We start from the raw sequence: 19,592 nt of genomic DNA on the forward strand, positions 1-19,592 counted from the left end.
ACATTCATCTGAATTTCTTTGGAAACATGCAGAGGTGTGTGGAGTGGGTTATGTGGTAGTTGTCTCTTCAGTTTAGTTAGGAAGTTCCATACTGTTTTATGAAATGGCTTTACTGCCTGGAATAGTGACACATTCCTGAAATTCCAGTACTTGGGAGGCTGAGCTAGAGAGATTGTCCTGAGTTCAAAGTCAACCCAGGCTACAGAATGAGACCCTCTCTCATAAAAGTGGGAGCGTAATAATTTCCTTTCATATCAACACAGTCAATATTGTATAATGCCTTATACTAAAACTAAAGTATCAGTTTCATAGACGCTACCCAGAATGGTGGATTCCAGAGGTTGAGATGGGGACAATGAGGCATATGTTTTCAATTATACACGAACAAATAGTTTTAGTTTATTTCATAGCATGGTGACTACACTCAGTAATAATATAACATGTATTTCAAGATTACCCAGAGAGTATATTTTAAACTTTCTCACCACAAAAGTATGTGGGGTAAGAGATTCATTAATTAGCTTGCTTTAATCGCTCCATAATGTGTACAATTATGGCAAGAATCTCCCAGAACAAAGAATACAGAAAGGGTCTGTGCCTGAGTGATACATACACACACACACACACACACACACACACACACACACACATCTCCATGTCATGAACTTGTAGCACGGAGAAGCAGTTAGGACATGTGTGTCACCATATACGGGAGACGAAGAAATTGAACTGTAAAGGGAAACTAACAGATCATATAAAAGTATAAAAGATTGAATCTTTCTTTGTTCAAGGCTCTGCTTTTGAGAATTAACCCATGGAGCCAGGTTTTAGCATACATGAATAAATTGCTTCCGCAAGGAAACAAATGCCTTACTTGCTTGTCTGTCAGCACATAGCTCCTACAACACAAATATCAAAGCATGACTCTATACCCCATAAACATATATAATTATCCATAAATTATATAAATTATATATATAATACACACACACATATATATATATATACACATATATGTGTGTATATGTATATATTCTGATCACCTTCTTTACTACTTCAAGGTTCAGGTAACTAGATATTTATTTCAAGAAAAGATAAAAATCAGGTGTTTGGAAAGACATATTGATTGAACGCCAAGCCACTGAGCTAGTACCTTGGGAATCACAGGAAACTTGGCACACAAATGCTGGTTGTTAAGACTACGGACCCGATTACCTACAGTTATTTTCTATAAGGTCACCAGTCTCCACCTAGAGATTGAGGCCACTGGACTCTGAATTCTTGAAAAGAAATCAGATTCCATGGTCTGCCCCATCACACTTTTACTCTCCACAACAAAGGCTGTTCTTCCCCACTGTGAGGAATTTGGATTTTTGTCCCACTAGACTCTGATGTTTGCCTTCTGCAAGCAGTTCTGACAGGATTCTGTTCTGATCTCTGCATGCTTGTACAAATGACGGTGTAGAATCCACTAACTCTGAGAGAACAAAAGAAATATTATAGAAAAGATAGGCACTACACGGTGTGGGGGGAGGATATAAATTTCCAGTGCTATATCTAGATCCATGAATATAAAAAGCAGGAAGTAGGAAAATAATCAGAAAGTGGCAATGAAAGAGCTAGAAGACCTAAGCTAGAAGACCAGCTCCATCTGGTCACGTGACCTCCAGAGGCCCCAGAATGGCGCACTCGTTTATCTGCAGAATAGTCTGTTGCTCATTTCCATATGAATGCTCTAAAATCTGAAAACAGGGACTTCGGGAAAATGATTGGTGATCCTTCAAGAATGCTGGAAAAAACTAAAGTAAATTAATCAATAAATAACACAAGTAAAAAGGGGCCATTGTTTTATAGGCTTTATAAACAGTAGCAGGTGAGCTCACAGACAGGGCAAGGGGGCAAACAAAACAGCAGGCAATGTCCGCAGCAAGACGAAATTCGTGTAACTGCTTTGTTCCTAAGTCTCCTAGATACAGAGGAAAACACCTCTCCCACAGGACTTGTGGGTCTATTTATCAGGGATCCAAATGGTAAAATTAGACAGCAGAGCCCTCACCGATGAGCCCCAACACCACAATTGCAGGCCAAATAGTGAAAGAGCAATGCCCGCGCTTTTCCCGTTCCTTTGGTCCTTTGTTCCGTTTTGAAGTGAGACTCACAGAACGTGCCTATGTCTTTTTGAGTCATTTTAGGGGGAAATGAAGAGGGAAATGTTTTCTTCCTCACAAGAGGTTGGTTCCCTGGCTGGGGTGGGGAAGGATGATTTGCAGAGAACAGGATAAAGAAACTGATACCTATTTCTGAATGTAATGATGTTCTCAGTGCTGCTCTAGTCTTTCTAGACTAGAAAGACTCTTTCCAGGAAGGACCTGGAAAGAGAGTCCCAGTGAGGGGTTGTCTGGAGCAGGTTGGCCTGTGGGCATGCATGTGGGGGCTTATTTTGCTAATGCTGTTAATGAGGATGGAAAACCTACCTACTGTGGCTGGCACCATTCCCTAACATATGGGACCCTGAACTGTGTAAGACTGGAGAACTGAGCAAAACCATACATGCAATAAATCATTCCTCTCTACCTCTGACTAGAGATGCAACGTGATAAGTTCCTCTCACTGTGACCTTCCAAGGTGGTGGACTGTAACCTGGAATTGTGAGCTATAATAAACCTCTTTCGCATAAGTTGCTTTTTTCAGTGTACTTTCTCATAGCAACAAAATGAAACTAAGACAGTGGCTGAGGACTAAAGGCAGGAGAATTCTCTGGGACAGGTGACACAAATGATTTTTCCTAGTTCTGCTCTTGCAGAGCTGTTTGTTTAGAACCGGTTGGGGTCCCTATAATATGTGTTTTTCAAAAATATCCTTATTTGGGTTTGATACACAGATTTAGGAATTTCTAGAATTGAAAAAAAAAAAAAAAAAAAAAAAAAAAAAAAAAAAAAAAAAAAAAAGAACAACTTAGAACATGGCTGTGTTGATAACTCAGTAAGGTGCATGCTTTGCAAGCATGAGGTCCTGAGTTTGATCCCACAGAATCCGAGCGAAAAAAGCTGGGCTCAGTCACTGGGCAGGCAGCCTAGCCAATTTGGAAGGCTCTAAGTCTGTGAGAGCCTTGTCTCAAAAGTCAAGAACAGTTCTTGAGGAACAACATCTGAGGCAGCGTGCCATACCCCCACCCTGCTATTCATGCATGAGCGCAAGCATGCACACACAGAAAGACACCCAGACAGACACCGATACACACACACAGACGCACACACACACACACACACATGCACACACACGCACACACGCACACACGCAAAGAATCTAAGACAGAAGTTCAATTAAAGGTGGGAACTAGGGAATGGATTTCTTTGAAGGAGGAGCTCAGTCTTTCAGCTGCAGCCAAAAGTAGAAATTAATAGGCAGCAACAAAGATGTTAACACATAAATTTTGACTAATCTGTGTGTGTTTCATGTCTTGCACTTATGGAGAGAGGGCAGTCCTTCCAAGGATGATGAACTGTCTTCTTACAAATGGGACGGTTCATGTGTAGGAAGATGTGTAGGAAGAGGTGTGTTTGAGGGCGTGGAGGCTAGACATTTTGAAGCTTTGAACAAATAGCTACTCTTCAATTAGTACCACATAGGATGAAATGCTGGTTCAGATTTGCTTGTCGCTTCCTTACAGATTCAAAGAAGAAATTAGGCAATGCCAGTCTCCTTTGATAGCTTGCACGTCTCAGCTGAGAACTACATAGCTCAACAAGACTTTGCCAGATATGTTTTGCTTAACTTTTTCTAACACTATTTATTCCCACTGACAGAAAGGAAACTATTTTAAACCTCTGTTGAGTTAAAACAACACTTTATTTAATCCACACTCATTCTACCAGGAGTTGCCAGTCTGCACTTAAAGAATCATATGACCAGGGCTGGGCGATAACTAAATCTGGAAAGGTTGAGGGCATGTGTTTGGAGCCCACTTACAGCATAAAAAACTAGAAGTGTTGGAGTATACATGTAACCCCTGTCCTAACAGGCAGATACAGTAGGATCCCTGGAGCTTGCTGGCCAGTTAGTCTAGGAAAACTTATGAGCTCCAGGTTTAATTAGAGACCTTATCTCCAAAAATAAGGTGGGAGTGATAGAAGACACATGATCTCTGCCTCTGGTCTATGAACCCGCACAAGTGTGCATGTGCACCCTCCCCACAGGCACACATGAATACATGCTTATACCAGTAATTAAAATGAAATATAAATAAGATGAACTATCAGGGTACTTGCTCAAGTAAGAGATTAAAAATTCCATTTGCGGGACACTGTAATTGTGTTAACTGAGAGGAGACCCTGCAGACGGAATAGCTAATTTTCAAATGAATTAATGATGCCTCTTGTCTTCTGGGTTGATTTCACACTTTAGGTATGTAGGAACTCTTTTGTGATGAGCTAAATGATTCCAGTGTTCTCAGGGCAGCCCACAGAATGCTTACTTACTGGCACTGAGCTAATTTTTCCTAGCCCCAAGGTCTCATTTCTATGGACATGTCCAAATAGGTCACATTGTCCTCAGAAGCCACTTGGCCTCTGAAATGAAGAACAAGCAAATTATGTGTTTTTGTATCATTTTTATCTTTGTTAATAATTACTGTGATTATTGGGCATGCTTGTACATGCCTATAACCCCAGCACATAGGAGCCTGAGGCAGGAGAGTCAGGGTTCAAGTCCATCCTTGGAAAGTTCAAAAACAGCCTGGGCTATGAGACCCTGTCTCAAACAACAACAACAACAACAACAACAACAACAACAACAACAATAACAAAGAGCCCTTGTAGACATCTACTAGGTCCTTAAACAAAGTTCCAACTATAGAAAAGGACTAACACTGCAACATGAAGCAAGAGGAAGCCAAGCAGGGTTCATCTTTGCTAAGCACTTATTTCATTTGGTAGCTGAGTAATGAACAGGGAGGAACCACAGCCCCAAGACATAAAACTCAGTGTATAAAACAGATGGGTTGTGTTTCTCCTTCACCTCTTCTCCTTTTCCTGCTCATCTTCCTTTTACTATTGTTATTATTTATTATTATCAAAGAGGAAGAATGAAAGGAAATTCATTTATTTATTTAAAAAAATACCTAAATGTCTCTACTTATAGCTTCTCTTGTGCCATGCAAGGTACACTAGGTACTGGGGTATGTAAACCGTATCATGCTCCTGTTCATGAGAATTAAATTCCAATAGCGGACCAGAGACTAACAACTCAAAGAAGGGATATAAGTTTGGATCGTGCCAGGTGCAACTGCAGAATCAAATACACTCAAGTAATCAAGTGAACATATTCCAAATAAATGTTCGTAGAGAAGAAACCATCTCCACAGAGTAAAGAAAGACCATTGAAGTCAAAGTGATGTTAAGTATAAAGTCACTCAGGGATCTGTACTTCCTTGGACACTGAGACCTATCACCACCAGAGAAGTAGTCAGGTATCAAAGTATAGTAATTTCCTAAATGAATCAGGAAAGATTATTCTCTGTGTATCTAAGGCAGCTTCAGGCCCAAACAAAGAGGGATGCAAAGCTTCAGTTGAAACAACCTACAAATGAGAACTCTAGTTTTCAGCCTGCTGTGCACTTTGAAAACTGAGAGGAAACGTTATCTAGGATCATGGGTTTGATGAAAAAATATAGCGTGCTGATCTATCTGACAGTTTGTGAGGTCTTCCCTGAAAATATCATAAAAGCTCACCTGAGATCAATGGACGGATTGTGCTGTCCCAGCTGCCTTAGGTCTTATGGCCAAATCTGATGTCTTGGCAGGCAAGGCTGCCAGCAATCCCTGTTCATTGACTAGGTTAAAGACAACTCCTGACTATCTCTTAATTCGGTGTGTTCTTCCTCATCATATTGACTGACCTTGTATGATTCAGAATGAGCTTTCAAGGACTTGCTGAGGGATTTGCTTGATTAGGAAAGAAATTTTAAGTATAGAATTTGATTTTGTTGTTGGGATATATTTTTATTTCCACTTTCTGTTTCAATTGGTCTTGTTTCCCTTCTGTAAGCAGGAAGAATTCCTCATCCTTAACTGCAAGATGACTTAAACTTAGGATTGCTAGGAGATGACCATATCCCCAGTAAAATGGTATGAGTATCATCATTCTTCGAGGAAGAGGCTAGACAGTCTTACATACTATGCTTCCTACTCCCCATTTGTCAAGTTCCAAAGCACTCAAGAACCTCCTGACCACCATGTCCTAGAATCCAGCCCATTTCCCTCTACTCACATCTCCAGGTCCTGCATTCCATGTCAGCCCAGGTATTTCTGACAGTCTCTTGATCCTCTGACATATTTCCAATGCTCTCTTTACTTTCTTTAAAATATTTTAGAGCCTGTATCTACTAATCACAGCCTTTGTAAGCTTAACCTATAATCAGTTATTTGGCCCATATCTCATTCATGATAGTGTGCTTGAATTTGTTTCAAGTGATTCAAGAGTGTAAAATAGTTTCTTTGTAACATCATCTTTATGAATCAAGTGAGACTAGGATTTAAAATGGGCTCCTTGCTACTGGAGATTGATGGCTTCTGGGATAGGAAGGATTATTCTTTCTTGAGTGTGTGGCCACTGGCAGGCTTCGTACATTCCAGTGGATGGTCCTATACTTGCTCATGTATGAATAGTGCTAACTGGATTATGAAGAGGGTTATGAAGAAGAAGTAGAAGGAGAAGGAAGAGGAGGAGGAAGAAGAGGATGAGGAAGGAGAAAAATAATGTGGCGAGGAGGAAGAGGTATGGATGGTGTGACTTGGAGGGGAAATGGGTGTGTATATGATCTGTTTTACAGTATACATTTATAAAATTCTCAAACAATAAAAAATAAATCTTTTTTATTGAGGTCTTGAAATTTCATACACTTCCCACTCAAATCCAGACAGCCCCTCCCCCACAGAAATACATTTTAAAAGTAAAATAAAATAAAATAAGTTCCTCTGAGCACACTGGGATTTAGTTCTGCAAGGTATCTGATACTCTACCACCAGACTGCCTTCAAAGTAAATTCTGGATAAAACTCAGCATGGTAGAATTGCTCAGTTTTGGGCCCTGATAATGAATAGTTATTGGCTTGTGTTAGGTTCTTGGAAGAGGGGTGCTTTCTGTACTGATCTTTAAAGGTTAAGACAGTACATATTCTCATTTTTACTTTTTGTGAGGAAGTTTGTTTTTCTTACATCATGCCCTAATGCTGTCACCATCTGGGAATTCAGACTTTCTACTAAGGTCCTAGATCTGACCTGCCACCCAGCTGGGCTGGATTTTGTGTTGAGTTCTATGACCATATGCCTCATTCAAACCCCAAGCCTAGGCCATGACAGTTGCTAGGTTAACCCCACTTTACTATTTTCTTGACATTTTGAGACTCCTACCAATTCCCTTACACTGGAAAGCCATCAACACATTCAAAAGAATGCCTAGGATTTTCTGCAGGCACACAGTGGGACAGGGAAGAAAAAGAAAATGAGGGACAGAGTGAAAAAGACAGAAAGAACAATGAAGGCAGGGATGGGAGCAAAGAAAAATGTGTTTGCTCAAACCCCAGCGGAACAACATTAAATGTGACTTACTGGAATTGAGAAGTTACTGGTTCAGACTTAATTAATCATGAGATAAGACTGGAGCTTCATTTTGATGAAAATTCTTCTGTCCCAAATTCTTCCTGCTCAAGAGTCAGTGGGCACCTCTTTTGCTGTCTATAGTAATAAGTTCATTGTTAGATTCCTATTAACCATTAGCACATGCCAATAAAGAGAAAAGCCTTAACAGAAGCTAACAGGATTATACCCCATCTCCTTATTCAACCAAGCCTATCTGAGATATGATTGAATTCAAAACATGTGCCCAACTTCTAAGTGTTTATAGGCCTGAACTTTGGATTTAGCCTTCCTGACTCCCAGGACTCCTGCATAAGTACTCTAAAACTCTTCTAATTTTATGAGGACTGTCATTGCATTCTTCTCTGGCCTTGTAAATAGCTATGACTATTGTCCCATGCATGGTACCTTAAGGCAGGAATACACAGACTGACATATCTCTGGTAATCTAGGGACCAGAAGAAAAGAACTATACCTGGACCACCAATACCCAAGGAAGTTTTCCTTTAGGGTTTTTAGCCAACTCGTTTCCAAAAGTGTTAGGATAGCCTCTGTAGTTACATAAGGCTTATTATTTGATGCTAATAAAACCAAATAAGGGAATGAGAACATTGGGAAGAAAATGGAGGAGACAGGAGTTTCCCTTGGTGCTGTGCCCTCCCTTGATATTGAGTACATGATGACTGCCATCTCATCATTATCTCCAAGTGCCTCCCAGACAGTATGGATTCTGTTCTGAGGACTTTACAACTGGGAAAGCTGAGGGTAAGAGGGTATGTCCATCTGACCTATTGTAAGTGATAAAGCAGCTCTTGTTACAGGGTTTCTTACATGCCAAGCAAGCACTCAGCAATCTGAGCTCCATTTCCAGCCTTATATTCTTAAGTAGTTTCCACTGTTGGGTCTTCTTTTGCCTCCAATAAGAAGAGAATATGGCAGAGTGGTGATTTCTATGACAAAAACATCTTTCTGGTGGCATTTCCTTCAGACACTTTCTATTTTCTGTAAGGTCTGCGATCAAAATTAGATACTGAGCTTCCCCAATAGTTGTCCAGGACTCTTCTCAGCTGAATATAGATACAGGAGATACAAAGAAATCTTGATTTAAAACAAAACTTAAATTTATACAGAAAATTAGCAAAACACAGAAAAAAAATAAATTAATTTTAGGGGAATGTTTTCTTGTTATTTATTTATTTAAGATGGAGTTTTCCTACAATGTCCAAGTTGCCCTTGAACCTAAAATCTTTCTACCGCAGACGTTTGAGATGCTGGGATTATAGGCACACACCAGTGCTGCACCCACCTTTACACATAGAATGTTCACCTGAAAACTGAGCCAACTGAACTTCCTGGAGTTCAGCCGCAACCTAGGCTACATAACAAGAACTTGTTTCAAAACAAACAGACTGAAAAAATATATAAAAAAGATTAAAAACCCAAACAACATAAAATAAAACAAAAGCACTGACCAAATATGTTAATTTAAACCAGACCCTCAAAGGCATTTACATTTTCTTTATATGAGCATGTTTAATTCACAAAATTCAGGGATGTTAAACCTACACGTTAAACTCTGTGCTGACCCCTTTCCTATCATGTTGCCTAGTCCTGCTTTGCTTCTATGTCAGACCATACTGCTAGGGTAAAGCTCCTCTACTTATCTTTCTCAATATTCTTCTTTACACGTATGCTCAAAATAAGCTGCTTCCAAGTCAGGTATTAAATACTCACCTAATAAAATACTATGCACTCAGGAAACATCAGGTTAGAGAATATTTATTTGTATGGTAACATATCCACAATATATCGAGTATAGGAAATAGATTACAAAATACCACTTACAATCCAATCTATTTCGTCATTTTCTAAATCGAGGAATAACACGATTGTGGGTATGAAAACAACTAAAACAGTTCTATCAGCTCATAAACTTCAGAAAGGCACATACCCAAGTTTTCTCAGCAATTGTATATAGGGGTTGAGATAAAAAATGATGTTATATTTTCATGCTTACTTTTAGTTCTTTACAAGAATACATATGTGTATTATACTTAAAATCAAAACAAAATAAAAAGAGAAAAAAGGCCACTTTTACCTGAGGTCTGGTTTTCCTGCATATCAGTTTATCAGTAAGGCATACAATATTGAGGAAGATAGATTTTTCTCCAAATACATAAAATCATTTATACTTAAATGTCATAAAAGTAGAAGTGAGATTGTCAAGGGGCAAAAGGGAGTATTTGGATAGATGAGAAAAGGGAGGACAGAGAAAAGTGTAGGGGAGAATATGCTCAACATAAATACACACATATGAAAACTGAAAAGATAAAAATAGTTAAAAGAAGGCGCTGAGAAACTCTGTTTTGGATTTAAGCACTGTTGTGGGTTTCGACTCCAGAATAAGGCTTCAAATAACTTTTATGGACCTCTCTACATCCTCATACTCCCACAAATGGGCTTTGTCAGAAGCATCATTGTTGTGGTTTGAATAACAAATGTCCCTCACATGCTCATATATTTGAGTACTGGGTCCCAAGTCAGTGGTGCTGCTTGGGAAAGGTATGGAGCCTTCAAGAGCTGGAAACTTGTTGGAAAAAGTGTATTACTGGGGGTGGTTTTCACATTGTATAGTTTGGCCCTACTTCTAGTTCTCTCCCTCTTTTCATCCTTTGCAAGGATGAAATGTAATCACTCTGCTTCCTGAATGCCAGACTGACCTCACCCCCCTGCTGCTGTGCATTTCCCATTGCAATAGACTTAGACTGTATCTCCACTGGAGCTGTAAGTCAAAATAAACCTCTTTCTCCTCCAAGTTATTTTTGGTTATGGTATTTTATCACATCAACATAAAATAACTAATATACGCAATTTGTTAAATTTCACTATGGAACACAGGCTAGGATAAAAATGTCTCAAGAACTTGAGATTGTGTATACATCTCCACATCGATGTGTCAATGTGTGTTTTGACCACCTGCATTTCAACAGTGATTTTCAAATTAAGGGCAGGAATCCAGTTAGATGCTTCCAGAGTGTTGAAAAGAAATTTGGATCCATTTATTCATATATAATCTTATTCTTAAAAGTACAAATGCATATCACTCTGCAGAGACCAGTAAAGGCATCATCCACAAAAAAATCACATCATCCAGAAAAAAAGTCTGTGCCATCACTATACAGTTTCTCTCTAATTGTGTGTGTGTGTGTGTGTGTGTGTGTGTGTGTGTGTGCGCGCGCGCACACTGCAGGAGTGTCTCCTGTGCAGGCGACAGTGAAAGCCAGGGTCAACTTTGGGATGTCTTTCTCAATCATTCTCTAAATTATTTACTGATTGAACATGGAGCATGCTATTTTGGCCAGACTAGATTGCCAGTGAGCCCTCAGATAACAGACACATGGGGTTACAGACACATATTGTCACGTCCCACTTATACATGGATGCTGGGAATGAAATTAAGGTCCTCGTGCTTTACAACAAGCATTTTACCCATAAAGTCATCTCCCCAGCCCCATAATTTTTTTGTTGGTAACACGGTTCATTAGTATTTAAAAAATATTTGGATGGGCTGGAGAGATGGTTCAATGGCAAAGAGCGCCTGCTACTCTTGGAGAGGAAAAGCATTCACTTCCCAGCATTCATTTAAGGCAGTTCACAATCACCAATAACTCAAGCTCTGGGGAAACTGAAGTGCGCACACACACATGCACAGACACACACACAGACACACACATAAATAAAACATTTTGAGCTATAAAAAGAGTGTATTCATATAAAATTGAACCAGGGTGCATAGCACCATAGCACACGGGGTCCAGGCACATCAAAATCCAGTATTCTCATCAAGGCCCAGTGATGAATTGTGCACGAAGAGGGAACAGTTCACTGGCTCTCAGTGTTCCACATTTACTGTTTTAGTACCTAGAATAAGGATTAAATTTTTCTTACAGTTTTGTCTGCATTGCGTTTTAGTACTTAGTATGTATATTCTTCTTTCTTGTGTTTTGTATTTATAAGAATGTGAAGCATACGTACATATTTTAGGGAATAGAATTTTAAAAGAGAATTTTTCTACGTAGCTGCCTATTCAAATACAATTCTTCTAGCAAAGTATCCAAGCACAGCTAAGTGAGCTTGTTATAAATTGTTACCATGTTGGAGTAAATCAGAATTTTCTTTGCAATTCAACCCAAATGAAGATTTCACAACAGTTGCAGCTGACATGTCTTCAACTATCATTCAGGGTGCCCAATGTCTATTTTATATTCCTAGAGCAGACACATTATTCTCATGGGTTATCTCTTAAGAAAAGTTTTATTAAAATTGCAGTCAAAATGTGGATGCTTCACACCACCTCTACTGCTTTCACTTGGCCCAGGGGAACACACTATCACAGATCACTCGAGGACCCAGATTCTCTTCACCTATCTTCCGTCTTTCTTTCTCTAACACCTCCACAGACTGTTCTCCATACCTGAATCAAGGCATTCTTCACTCTGATGGCCTCTCAGTCAATAAGCACGAAAGTCAAATCCTGTGCAATGTCCCAGTAGAGACCGATGCTTCATCCCTTCATACCCTCCATCCCATATTTCCCCAAACTGACTCAATAGTCATTTGCTTCCCTGTGGGTGCCCAGATATATCAGGTGCTTGTGAATAACAAGTCCTTTGCCCTTACTGGTCCTCCATCCTCCTGTTCTCTCTGTCCCTTAACTTCCAGAACGTCTTTAAACTATCATGGTTTCATGTTCCAGGGTTTCTATACTTTCAGCATTTCCTGCCTCCCTCCCTCCCTCCTTTCCTCCCACATTTTATATTTTGCCTCTGTGCTCATCACTGTCTGAAATAACTTTCATTCAGATCACTCATGCATATGATATATGTTTTCTCTTTCTTGGGTGTAAGCCCTGTGAGGGCAGAGAGTTTGATTTTGTTTCCTCCTGCATCCCTACAAGGATGACTGGTACAAAAGAGGCTGGCAGTATACATTTGTTGAATGGATGAAACACTGTAAATTTCAATCCTTTATAAAATTCTTATTAGCAAAGCACCATACTCCCTTGCATACTATTATGAGGTTACTTTTAATACTTTTAAATAATGACAGTTTATAGTTTGCAAATTAAGTTGCAATAAAATTATAGGTTCCAGAGGAAAGTTTATGGGTTCATTTTAATTTGAAACAATTTATGACATTCAGCACTGCACTCTAACAATCACACTTATGACACAGATCCAAATTTATATTTTCAGGTCAGGCATTTTTTTTTGAAAAAGAGCCTCTATTCATTAAACCCCACATATGACCATAACGAAAATCTATTAAAAGGTGGACAGCGTTAAAGAAAAGCCTCACTTGTGGATGTATCTGAAGCTGAATAGAATAACTTAAGGTCTTCCTAACTCAAGGTTTTCCTAAACTCATTTCCTAAAACCTCTTCCAAGCTATCCCTGGCTCTATGAGTATGACTTTTCTTCCTGTGTCTGCTCACATGGCTTTTTTTTTTTGTCCTACCACTGTTTCTTTAAAGTTCACAACTTCTGTTGCATCTTCAAATCATACACGTACATTCATTGAATCAAATGTTCATGGAAACATCGAACAAACAAAGACCTCCTTCTGAGGTCAGCATAACACATGTGGGCAAACCTTCCCCCAGGAAGACTGCTTTCTCCCCATCAGTTATTACCCAGCAGCCCTCTGAAATCTCCATCTCTACTTCACACAACCTGGAAAGTACATGGCCTTATGGAAGCTTTGGATCCAAAGGGGATATTACAAGTCAAATGTTCAATAGGGTCTAATCAAGACATTTTGGAATTCAGAAATTACCATTATGCCAAGGTTTCAATCTATTCTTTTCATTTTCATGATTTCTTAATTCTAATGATATTACCTAGCACATTAAGATGTGATAATTTATATTTGCTCCCATGGCTTACAAAATTGATAAAGCACAGCAATAATGGACCAAGTCTCTGTTAACTACAACAGACTTTACAGTCAAGGCATGGACATGCACTTGTGTCTTTAAATTAATATATGCTATTTTTAAATAAGAATAAATTGGTTTTGTGACAGTAGAAATTACCACATAGAGATCATGGTGGCCTTGAGGCTTCATACAATTCTACCCTGAAATCACTTCTTGTGAAGTTCAAGAAAACAGTATATAGTTTAGATAAGAACTCCAGTGGGATGTGTTTTGTTTCAGGCTTTGATGTGAATATAATTTGTATGCTTTGAAATTTGAATACTATACCCTTCTATCTATGTTGCAACCTTATCAAAATAGAAACCAAGACTTCAATGAAAGTGCAAAACATTCTTGTATCACAATTTTCTGACAAAAAAGAACTGAGAGTCAATAAAATAAAAAAATCCATCAAACTTGCCGATCTGTAAAACATTGAAAGAGAAAATACAAATCTCTTCTACTTTGATGGTATTCTGAACACCAAACCAAAAATTACAAGTCAGATTTCTGTCAACTCTTCTTTCATCATAGTCTGTGACCATTTTGTTTACAAGAACATACTTTCTTCATATTTATTCGTATTATGATCCTAAGAACACTATTTCCATAGATTCTCCTACCTTCTTTGGCAATATTTTTCATTGGTGGAAATACCTGTGTGCCTCAATATAAAGACAAATTGCACAGACATGTCATTAGCCTTTTGCTCTTCTGTTAAAAAACAACAGCAAGCAGAATTCCAGATTTCATGAGCAATCTCTTCCAAAATATCCAGTATACAAAAGATTTGCTCAGGTTGGGAGAGCTACTGGCAACCAACATCTCTAGCTGGACCCAACATACCATTCATATACTGAAACCATGGAATGTGCAGCATCCTATAGAATAATCCTCATGTGTAGGTGGGTACCATATTTTATTTGTAGTGTGCTGAACATGAGCAAGTTTTCAAAAAAAAGAAAAAACAAAACCATCTAAAGGTTCATGAAAATAACAGATTTTTATATTTTAAACTATATTTATTTATTATTGGGGGACACTTGTACCATAGTACATGTGTGGAGGTCAGAAAACAACATACAGGAGTCAGTTCTCTCCTTCCACCATGTGGGTCCTGGGGATGGAACTCAGTTTGCCAGGCTTAGCTGCAACTCTTTCAACCACTGAGCCATCTCATTGGCACAGAAAACAGATTTGGTAACTTAGTTTCTAAGCTTGTCTCATTACACATCTTTTCAGATGAGGTTCTCTGAGACACTGACAGAAAAAAGCTCTCTGAGAGTCTAGCAGGAAGAAGACTGTCACTCCCAGTGCTGGCTCATTGCTTGGTCTACTAGATGCAAGTATTTACTTAAGATGAGATCCACTGGACGCTGCTCTGACCCAGCACTGTCATAGGTGTTTCATTAAAATACAAAGGGGGGAGCAGAATTCTCAGCATCCCTGTTAGCCCACCTCAGCACTGCATTCTGACAAGACCTGACTTGATCCATAAACATTTTTCCTCCAACTTGCACTGGATCCTCTCAAATTGAGGAATTATTCACAGGGGGCACATTGATCATTTATTAATATAACCTCTGTGTATCACCCCAGTTAAACGAATGTAGCAAATGAACTGAACTATAGTTTAGTGCCTTTCAAAGTCAACAATATGGAAGCCATCTCCTCGCAATTTACAGGCATGCAAAAAATAGACACAATTTATTAGTACAGAGGATGACTGCTGTCTGTGTCACAAATAATGAAGCCCCACTCATGCTTATTCGAAAACGCACAAATATTCCTAAGAATTCCTGCCCGAAGACTGAATCAAGTAAAGCCTTCCAGGTTTTCTTGCAACTAGAATTTTTCCACCTTAAAAGACCCCAAAGAATCACTTTAAAAAACATGCTGTGCTTATTAATGTCTTTGAGGGTTCAAGATCAGCGTCTATTTCTATTTTTAGCATTGAAAATGCTCTTTGTAAAAGATGACTTGGCACAGCTTCCCTTGTTTCCATCAAGCACCCAACTTTAATTAAAATTCTGTCTAAATCAAATTTCAGTCACTAAAATGACCAAAACGACATCACTCAAGTAAATCGAAAAGGTTTCCCAAGATTTCACACTCCATTCATCTCTTCCACCCTGAACATGCATTTGAAAACGAAATCAGGGCACAGGCTGTTCCAGAGCAGCCCGGTGACGAAAATCTGACACTCTTCAGGAACATCTGTCCTCATTTACATCTATGCATGCTTTCATAACAGCGACAAGAGTACCGAGTGCTTGATGAATTCATCAAGAACAGAGGGTGAGGAGCCTGGGCCTTCAAACTTACGTTATTCATGTACTCGCTGAGAAGGTCCTGAAGTGCCTGGCGCACAGCGTTGCACTCTGCCACGATGCGCTCACGACGGTCATCCCGCGTGCAGGAAGAGTCTGCCATGAGCGCAGCCCCACTGATGATGCTCTCTAGTCTTTCCTCCAGGGAAGGCCGGAACCTTGCCTCGCTGAACGTCATGGGATCCAGGATGATCTTATTCTGAAGGGGTCACAAGAAAGAAGTGAGCAGGGAAGGAACGGTGCTTCCGGACTCTTGTTTTCTAAAGCAGAGATCTGAAGTCAGGACGACAGCCCTTCTCCAGAGGAAGAACCGGATACTGAGACAAATTCTAGAAAATTCTTGAGAAAGCACTAACTATTGGGAGATTTTTTTTTAATTAGTTTCTGCCCTAAATGTAATCTTCAGGTTGTGAACAGCACATGTTTGAAGAGGGTTTGCAGCAAAGGTTTTCTGGGCAAAGGCATTTTCAAATGAGATTGTGACACCGCCTTGGTCGCCTTCAAACAAAGCACTGGGGGACTGGGGCAAGATTTGAGAGCTAAGACATGATTTGTAATCAACAGTTTAAACAGGCATTAGCTGCCTGAGATGTGTACATACACTATCTTCCTGGAAAACTGCAGATGGTCTCAAGGTAGATGTCTTTGGAAACCTCTGCAAATAGGACCCAACAGGCTAATTCCCAACTAAGAACTACCACCTTTAATGTAAAATTTAACTTTTATACAAAAGAATCCAGAATATGTGCATGTGAGTGTGCTTTCTCTCTATTAAAAGTACTGACATATGCCTGAAGAGCTACATTTGAAAATAAAATGTTTTTGAGTGATGGTTCAGCAATTAAGAATGCTGCTTATTCTTCTAGAGGAACTGAGTTTAGTTCCCAGCATCAATACCACATGGCTCGAAACCATCTATAACTTCAGCTCCAGGGGATCCAATACCCTCTTTTGGAGCACCCACATACACCAGCATACACATGCACAGCCATGCACAGAAACACATAAATGAATCATAAAATCTTTATTTAAGAAAGAAAATAAAGACTTTTCTGAAAGGAGGATGGTACTGTGAGGAGATCTTATACTGGCCCCTGCAAAGGCTGAAGAGCTTGCAGACAAGATAAAGACTGTTGTATTAGCAAACTAAGACCACAGAAGACTCAGCTAATAGAATCCTAGTGTGTCAAGTTCACATGTGAAATGTCCCCCACAGGTCCACATATTTGAACACCTGGTCTACAAGTAGTGGTGCTGCTTTGAGAGGCTGTGGGACTCTTTGGCAGGTGGAGTCTAGTTGGAGGAAATGAACCACTGGTAGGGCCAGTCTTGAGGTTTAAAGCCTAGCTCCCGTCCTACTGTTCCCCACTTCCGTTTCTTCTATAGATGTGAACATGTATGATGTTCCAGTTTCCTGCCACCATGCCTTGCCTGGTGGACTATATCCCATCAAATTATGAGTCCAAATAAATCCTCCCTCTTTTTTAAAGTTACTTTTGCCATATTCTGTCACAGTGATAAGAAAAGTCATTTATACAAAGGGCATGCAGAAGGACGGGAACATTGAAGTGGTTAGGAGGTTTGGTTGGAAGGGTAGGAGCAGAGAACTTGCTACCAGATAAGGAAGTAGAGAGATGAACAAGACACATGATAATAATTGTCATTGCTGGAACTTTTTCCCTAGGAGAGACCTAAACAAATGTCTGCCTCTTCTTATAGGGTTCCAGTGACAAACTAACATGTAATTCCACCAAAGTCCAACTTGAGGAACCAATAATTTCCTTGGGCTTACTTACAGAGCATGGATAAGGGGTTCTTTACAGGAACATAGGTGACTTCAATCAGCTGTACCAGTGAAAACTCTCCCCTCGCATGGGGAGTAACTTCTGCATAGTTTCAGGGATAGAGTCCCCACTCCTGCTAACCTTACAAACATTCCATACTCTAGCATCTCCCAAGACCATAAGACTATATGAAATGAGGGTAGAATTCTACACAGCAGGTTTAGAAGTGGAGTAGGGAGAGCTCAGAATCTCAGGTGAGGGTCCAATGACCCTCCCAGCATCCTCTTTCCACAATGGAATGTCGACAAGCCAGAATTCAGTGAGCTGCTCTGACAAAGATGCTGGCTGTTGTGCTTGGAGAATAGAGTTACAACTGCATGAAGCAGAAAGGAGACATTCACATTGCCCAAAGGTTGTTTTCTCTTGGGGAGCATACTCCTGCTAGAAGCAAGGAAGATCATCCTACCAATGCTAATCAAAGGAGAATGACCTGTTTCAGAAAGTGGGGGTGCTCATGTTCATTGGAGAATGATGACTAGTCTCACTTGTCATATTGATGGAATCTAGAATCACCAAGAAGACAACTTTCAGGCTGTGTCATAATTGAGGCAGGAAGACTCACTCTAATTGAGAGCTAGCACCATTCTGTACTTGGGGGCCTGGACTGAATAAAAAAGAGAGTGTGAACTGAGCATCAGAACTGATCACTCTCTGCTTCCTTACTGTGGACAAAGTAGGGCCAGCCATGTCCTGCTTGCTTCTAGGCCATACTACCCGCGTTATAATGGGCTTCATGTCCTGGCCTGTGAGCCAAAAGAAACTAGCTCTTCTTTAAGTTGTTTTTGCCAGGTAGCTTGTTGCATTAATGTGAAAAGTAACTAGTACAAAGGCACATATGCAGAGGCCCAAGAGCTAGACTGGCAGTGATGGGGGACGGTCTTCCAGTCATGGAATTTTCTAATGTGTCATTCTCACTCAACTACTATTTCCATTGATGGTCACCATTTCTTAAAATTTAGTAAAATTGGAAAAGAGTAAAATTACAACTTACTGTACCACAAACACAAGGAAAACAAAGTAAGTAATTCTTGCCAATTTACTACCACCTACTGAGGTATTACCACATGCCTACTTCGGTGCTCAGTGCTATAAAAAGAAAGAGAGAAGAGTGAAAGATGTGGTTATGATTCTTGTCTTCTACAGAATAACTTCTTAGTTACCACAGTGTAAGCTCAGCTATGTGCCTAGTCTGCCATAGCCCTCTGAAATATCCCAGATTATTTGCGGAAGTTTGTGCTGAAAGTATTCGTGGCTTCAAAGCTTTGGTTGCTATTAAAATGCAAATCCCATCAACAGACAAAGATCCAAGTCAAGGAATCCTAAGGTCTTGAATGATGAATGTAGACAGGTTCTGACCTAGAGAAGAAACACAGACTAGAGTCTATAAGAATCTTGGACTTACTAGACAATCTCTAGTTGGTCACATTTCCCTTTCTCATTCACAGCGTAAATGCCTGAGGTCTGCAGACAGGAGACAGGTACTCTGTAGCAGCCTTGGGCGTTTGTGTTCTCTTCTAGCTTAGAAAAGGAATAAAGAACTGGTGACCGAACTCCAAAATGTGCTACTTGAAATTTGCTCCTTGTGCCATGGTATGTGTATGATTGTCCAAATGGTGGCAAAAGTCATAGGGAGGCCTTGGCACTGCTGATGGCTCTCTGGAGAAGACAGGTGTTTCTGCTCTATCCTGCCATCTGTACAAGTACTGTCTGTAAACTCTTCCAGGGGGATCAATTAATTAAATTCTCTCTGTCTCTGCACTCTCTCTTTCCTCCCTCCTTCCCTCCCTCCCTCCCTCCCTCCCTCCCT

The 19,592-nt window shown here is 39.9% G+C and overlaps 1 protein-coding gene across 2 annotated transcripts in view; it reads right to left on the reverse strand.

Annotated features, from left to right (window-relative positions):
* The window catches only part of Ctnna2 (catenin alpha 2), a 1,380,618-nt gene that overhangs the window by 911,509 nt on the left and 449,517 nt on the right, over window positions 1-19,592 (reverse strand). For both annotated transcript variants that reach the window (XM_008852324.1, XM_008852323.1), the window contains exon 7: window positions 15,937-16,140. In XM_008852324.1, the coding sequence (XP_008850546.1) occupies window positions 15,937-16,140 (204 nt within the window). The remainder of the gene's footprint in view (window positions 1-15,936; window positions 16,141-19,592) is intronic.

This window comes from Nannospalax galili, unplaced genomic scaffold, assembly GCF_000622305.1.
Source record: "Nannospalax galili isolate Female #2095 unplaced genomic scaffold, S.galili_v1.0 scaffold726, whole genome shotgun sequence".
Lineage (NCBI taxonomy): Eukaryota > Metazoa > Chordata > Mammalia > Rodentia > Spalacidae > Nannospalax > Nannospalax galili.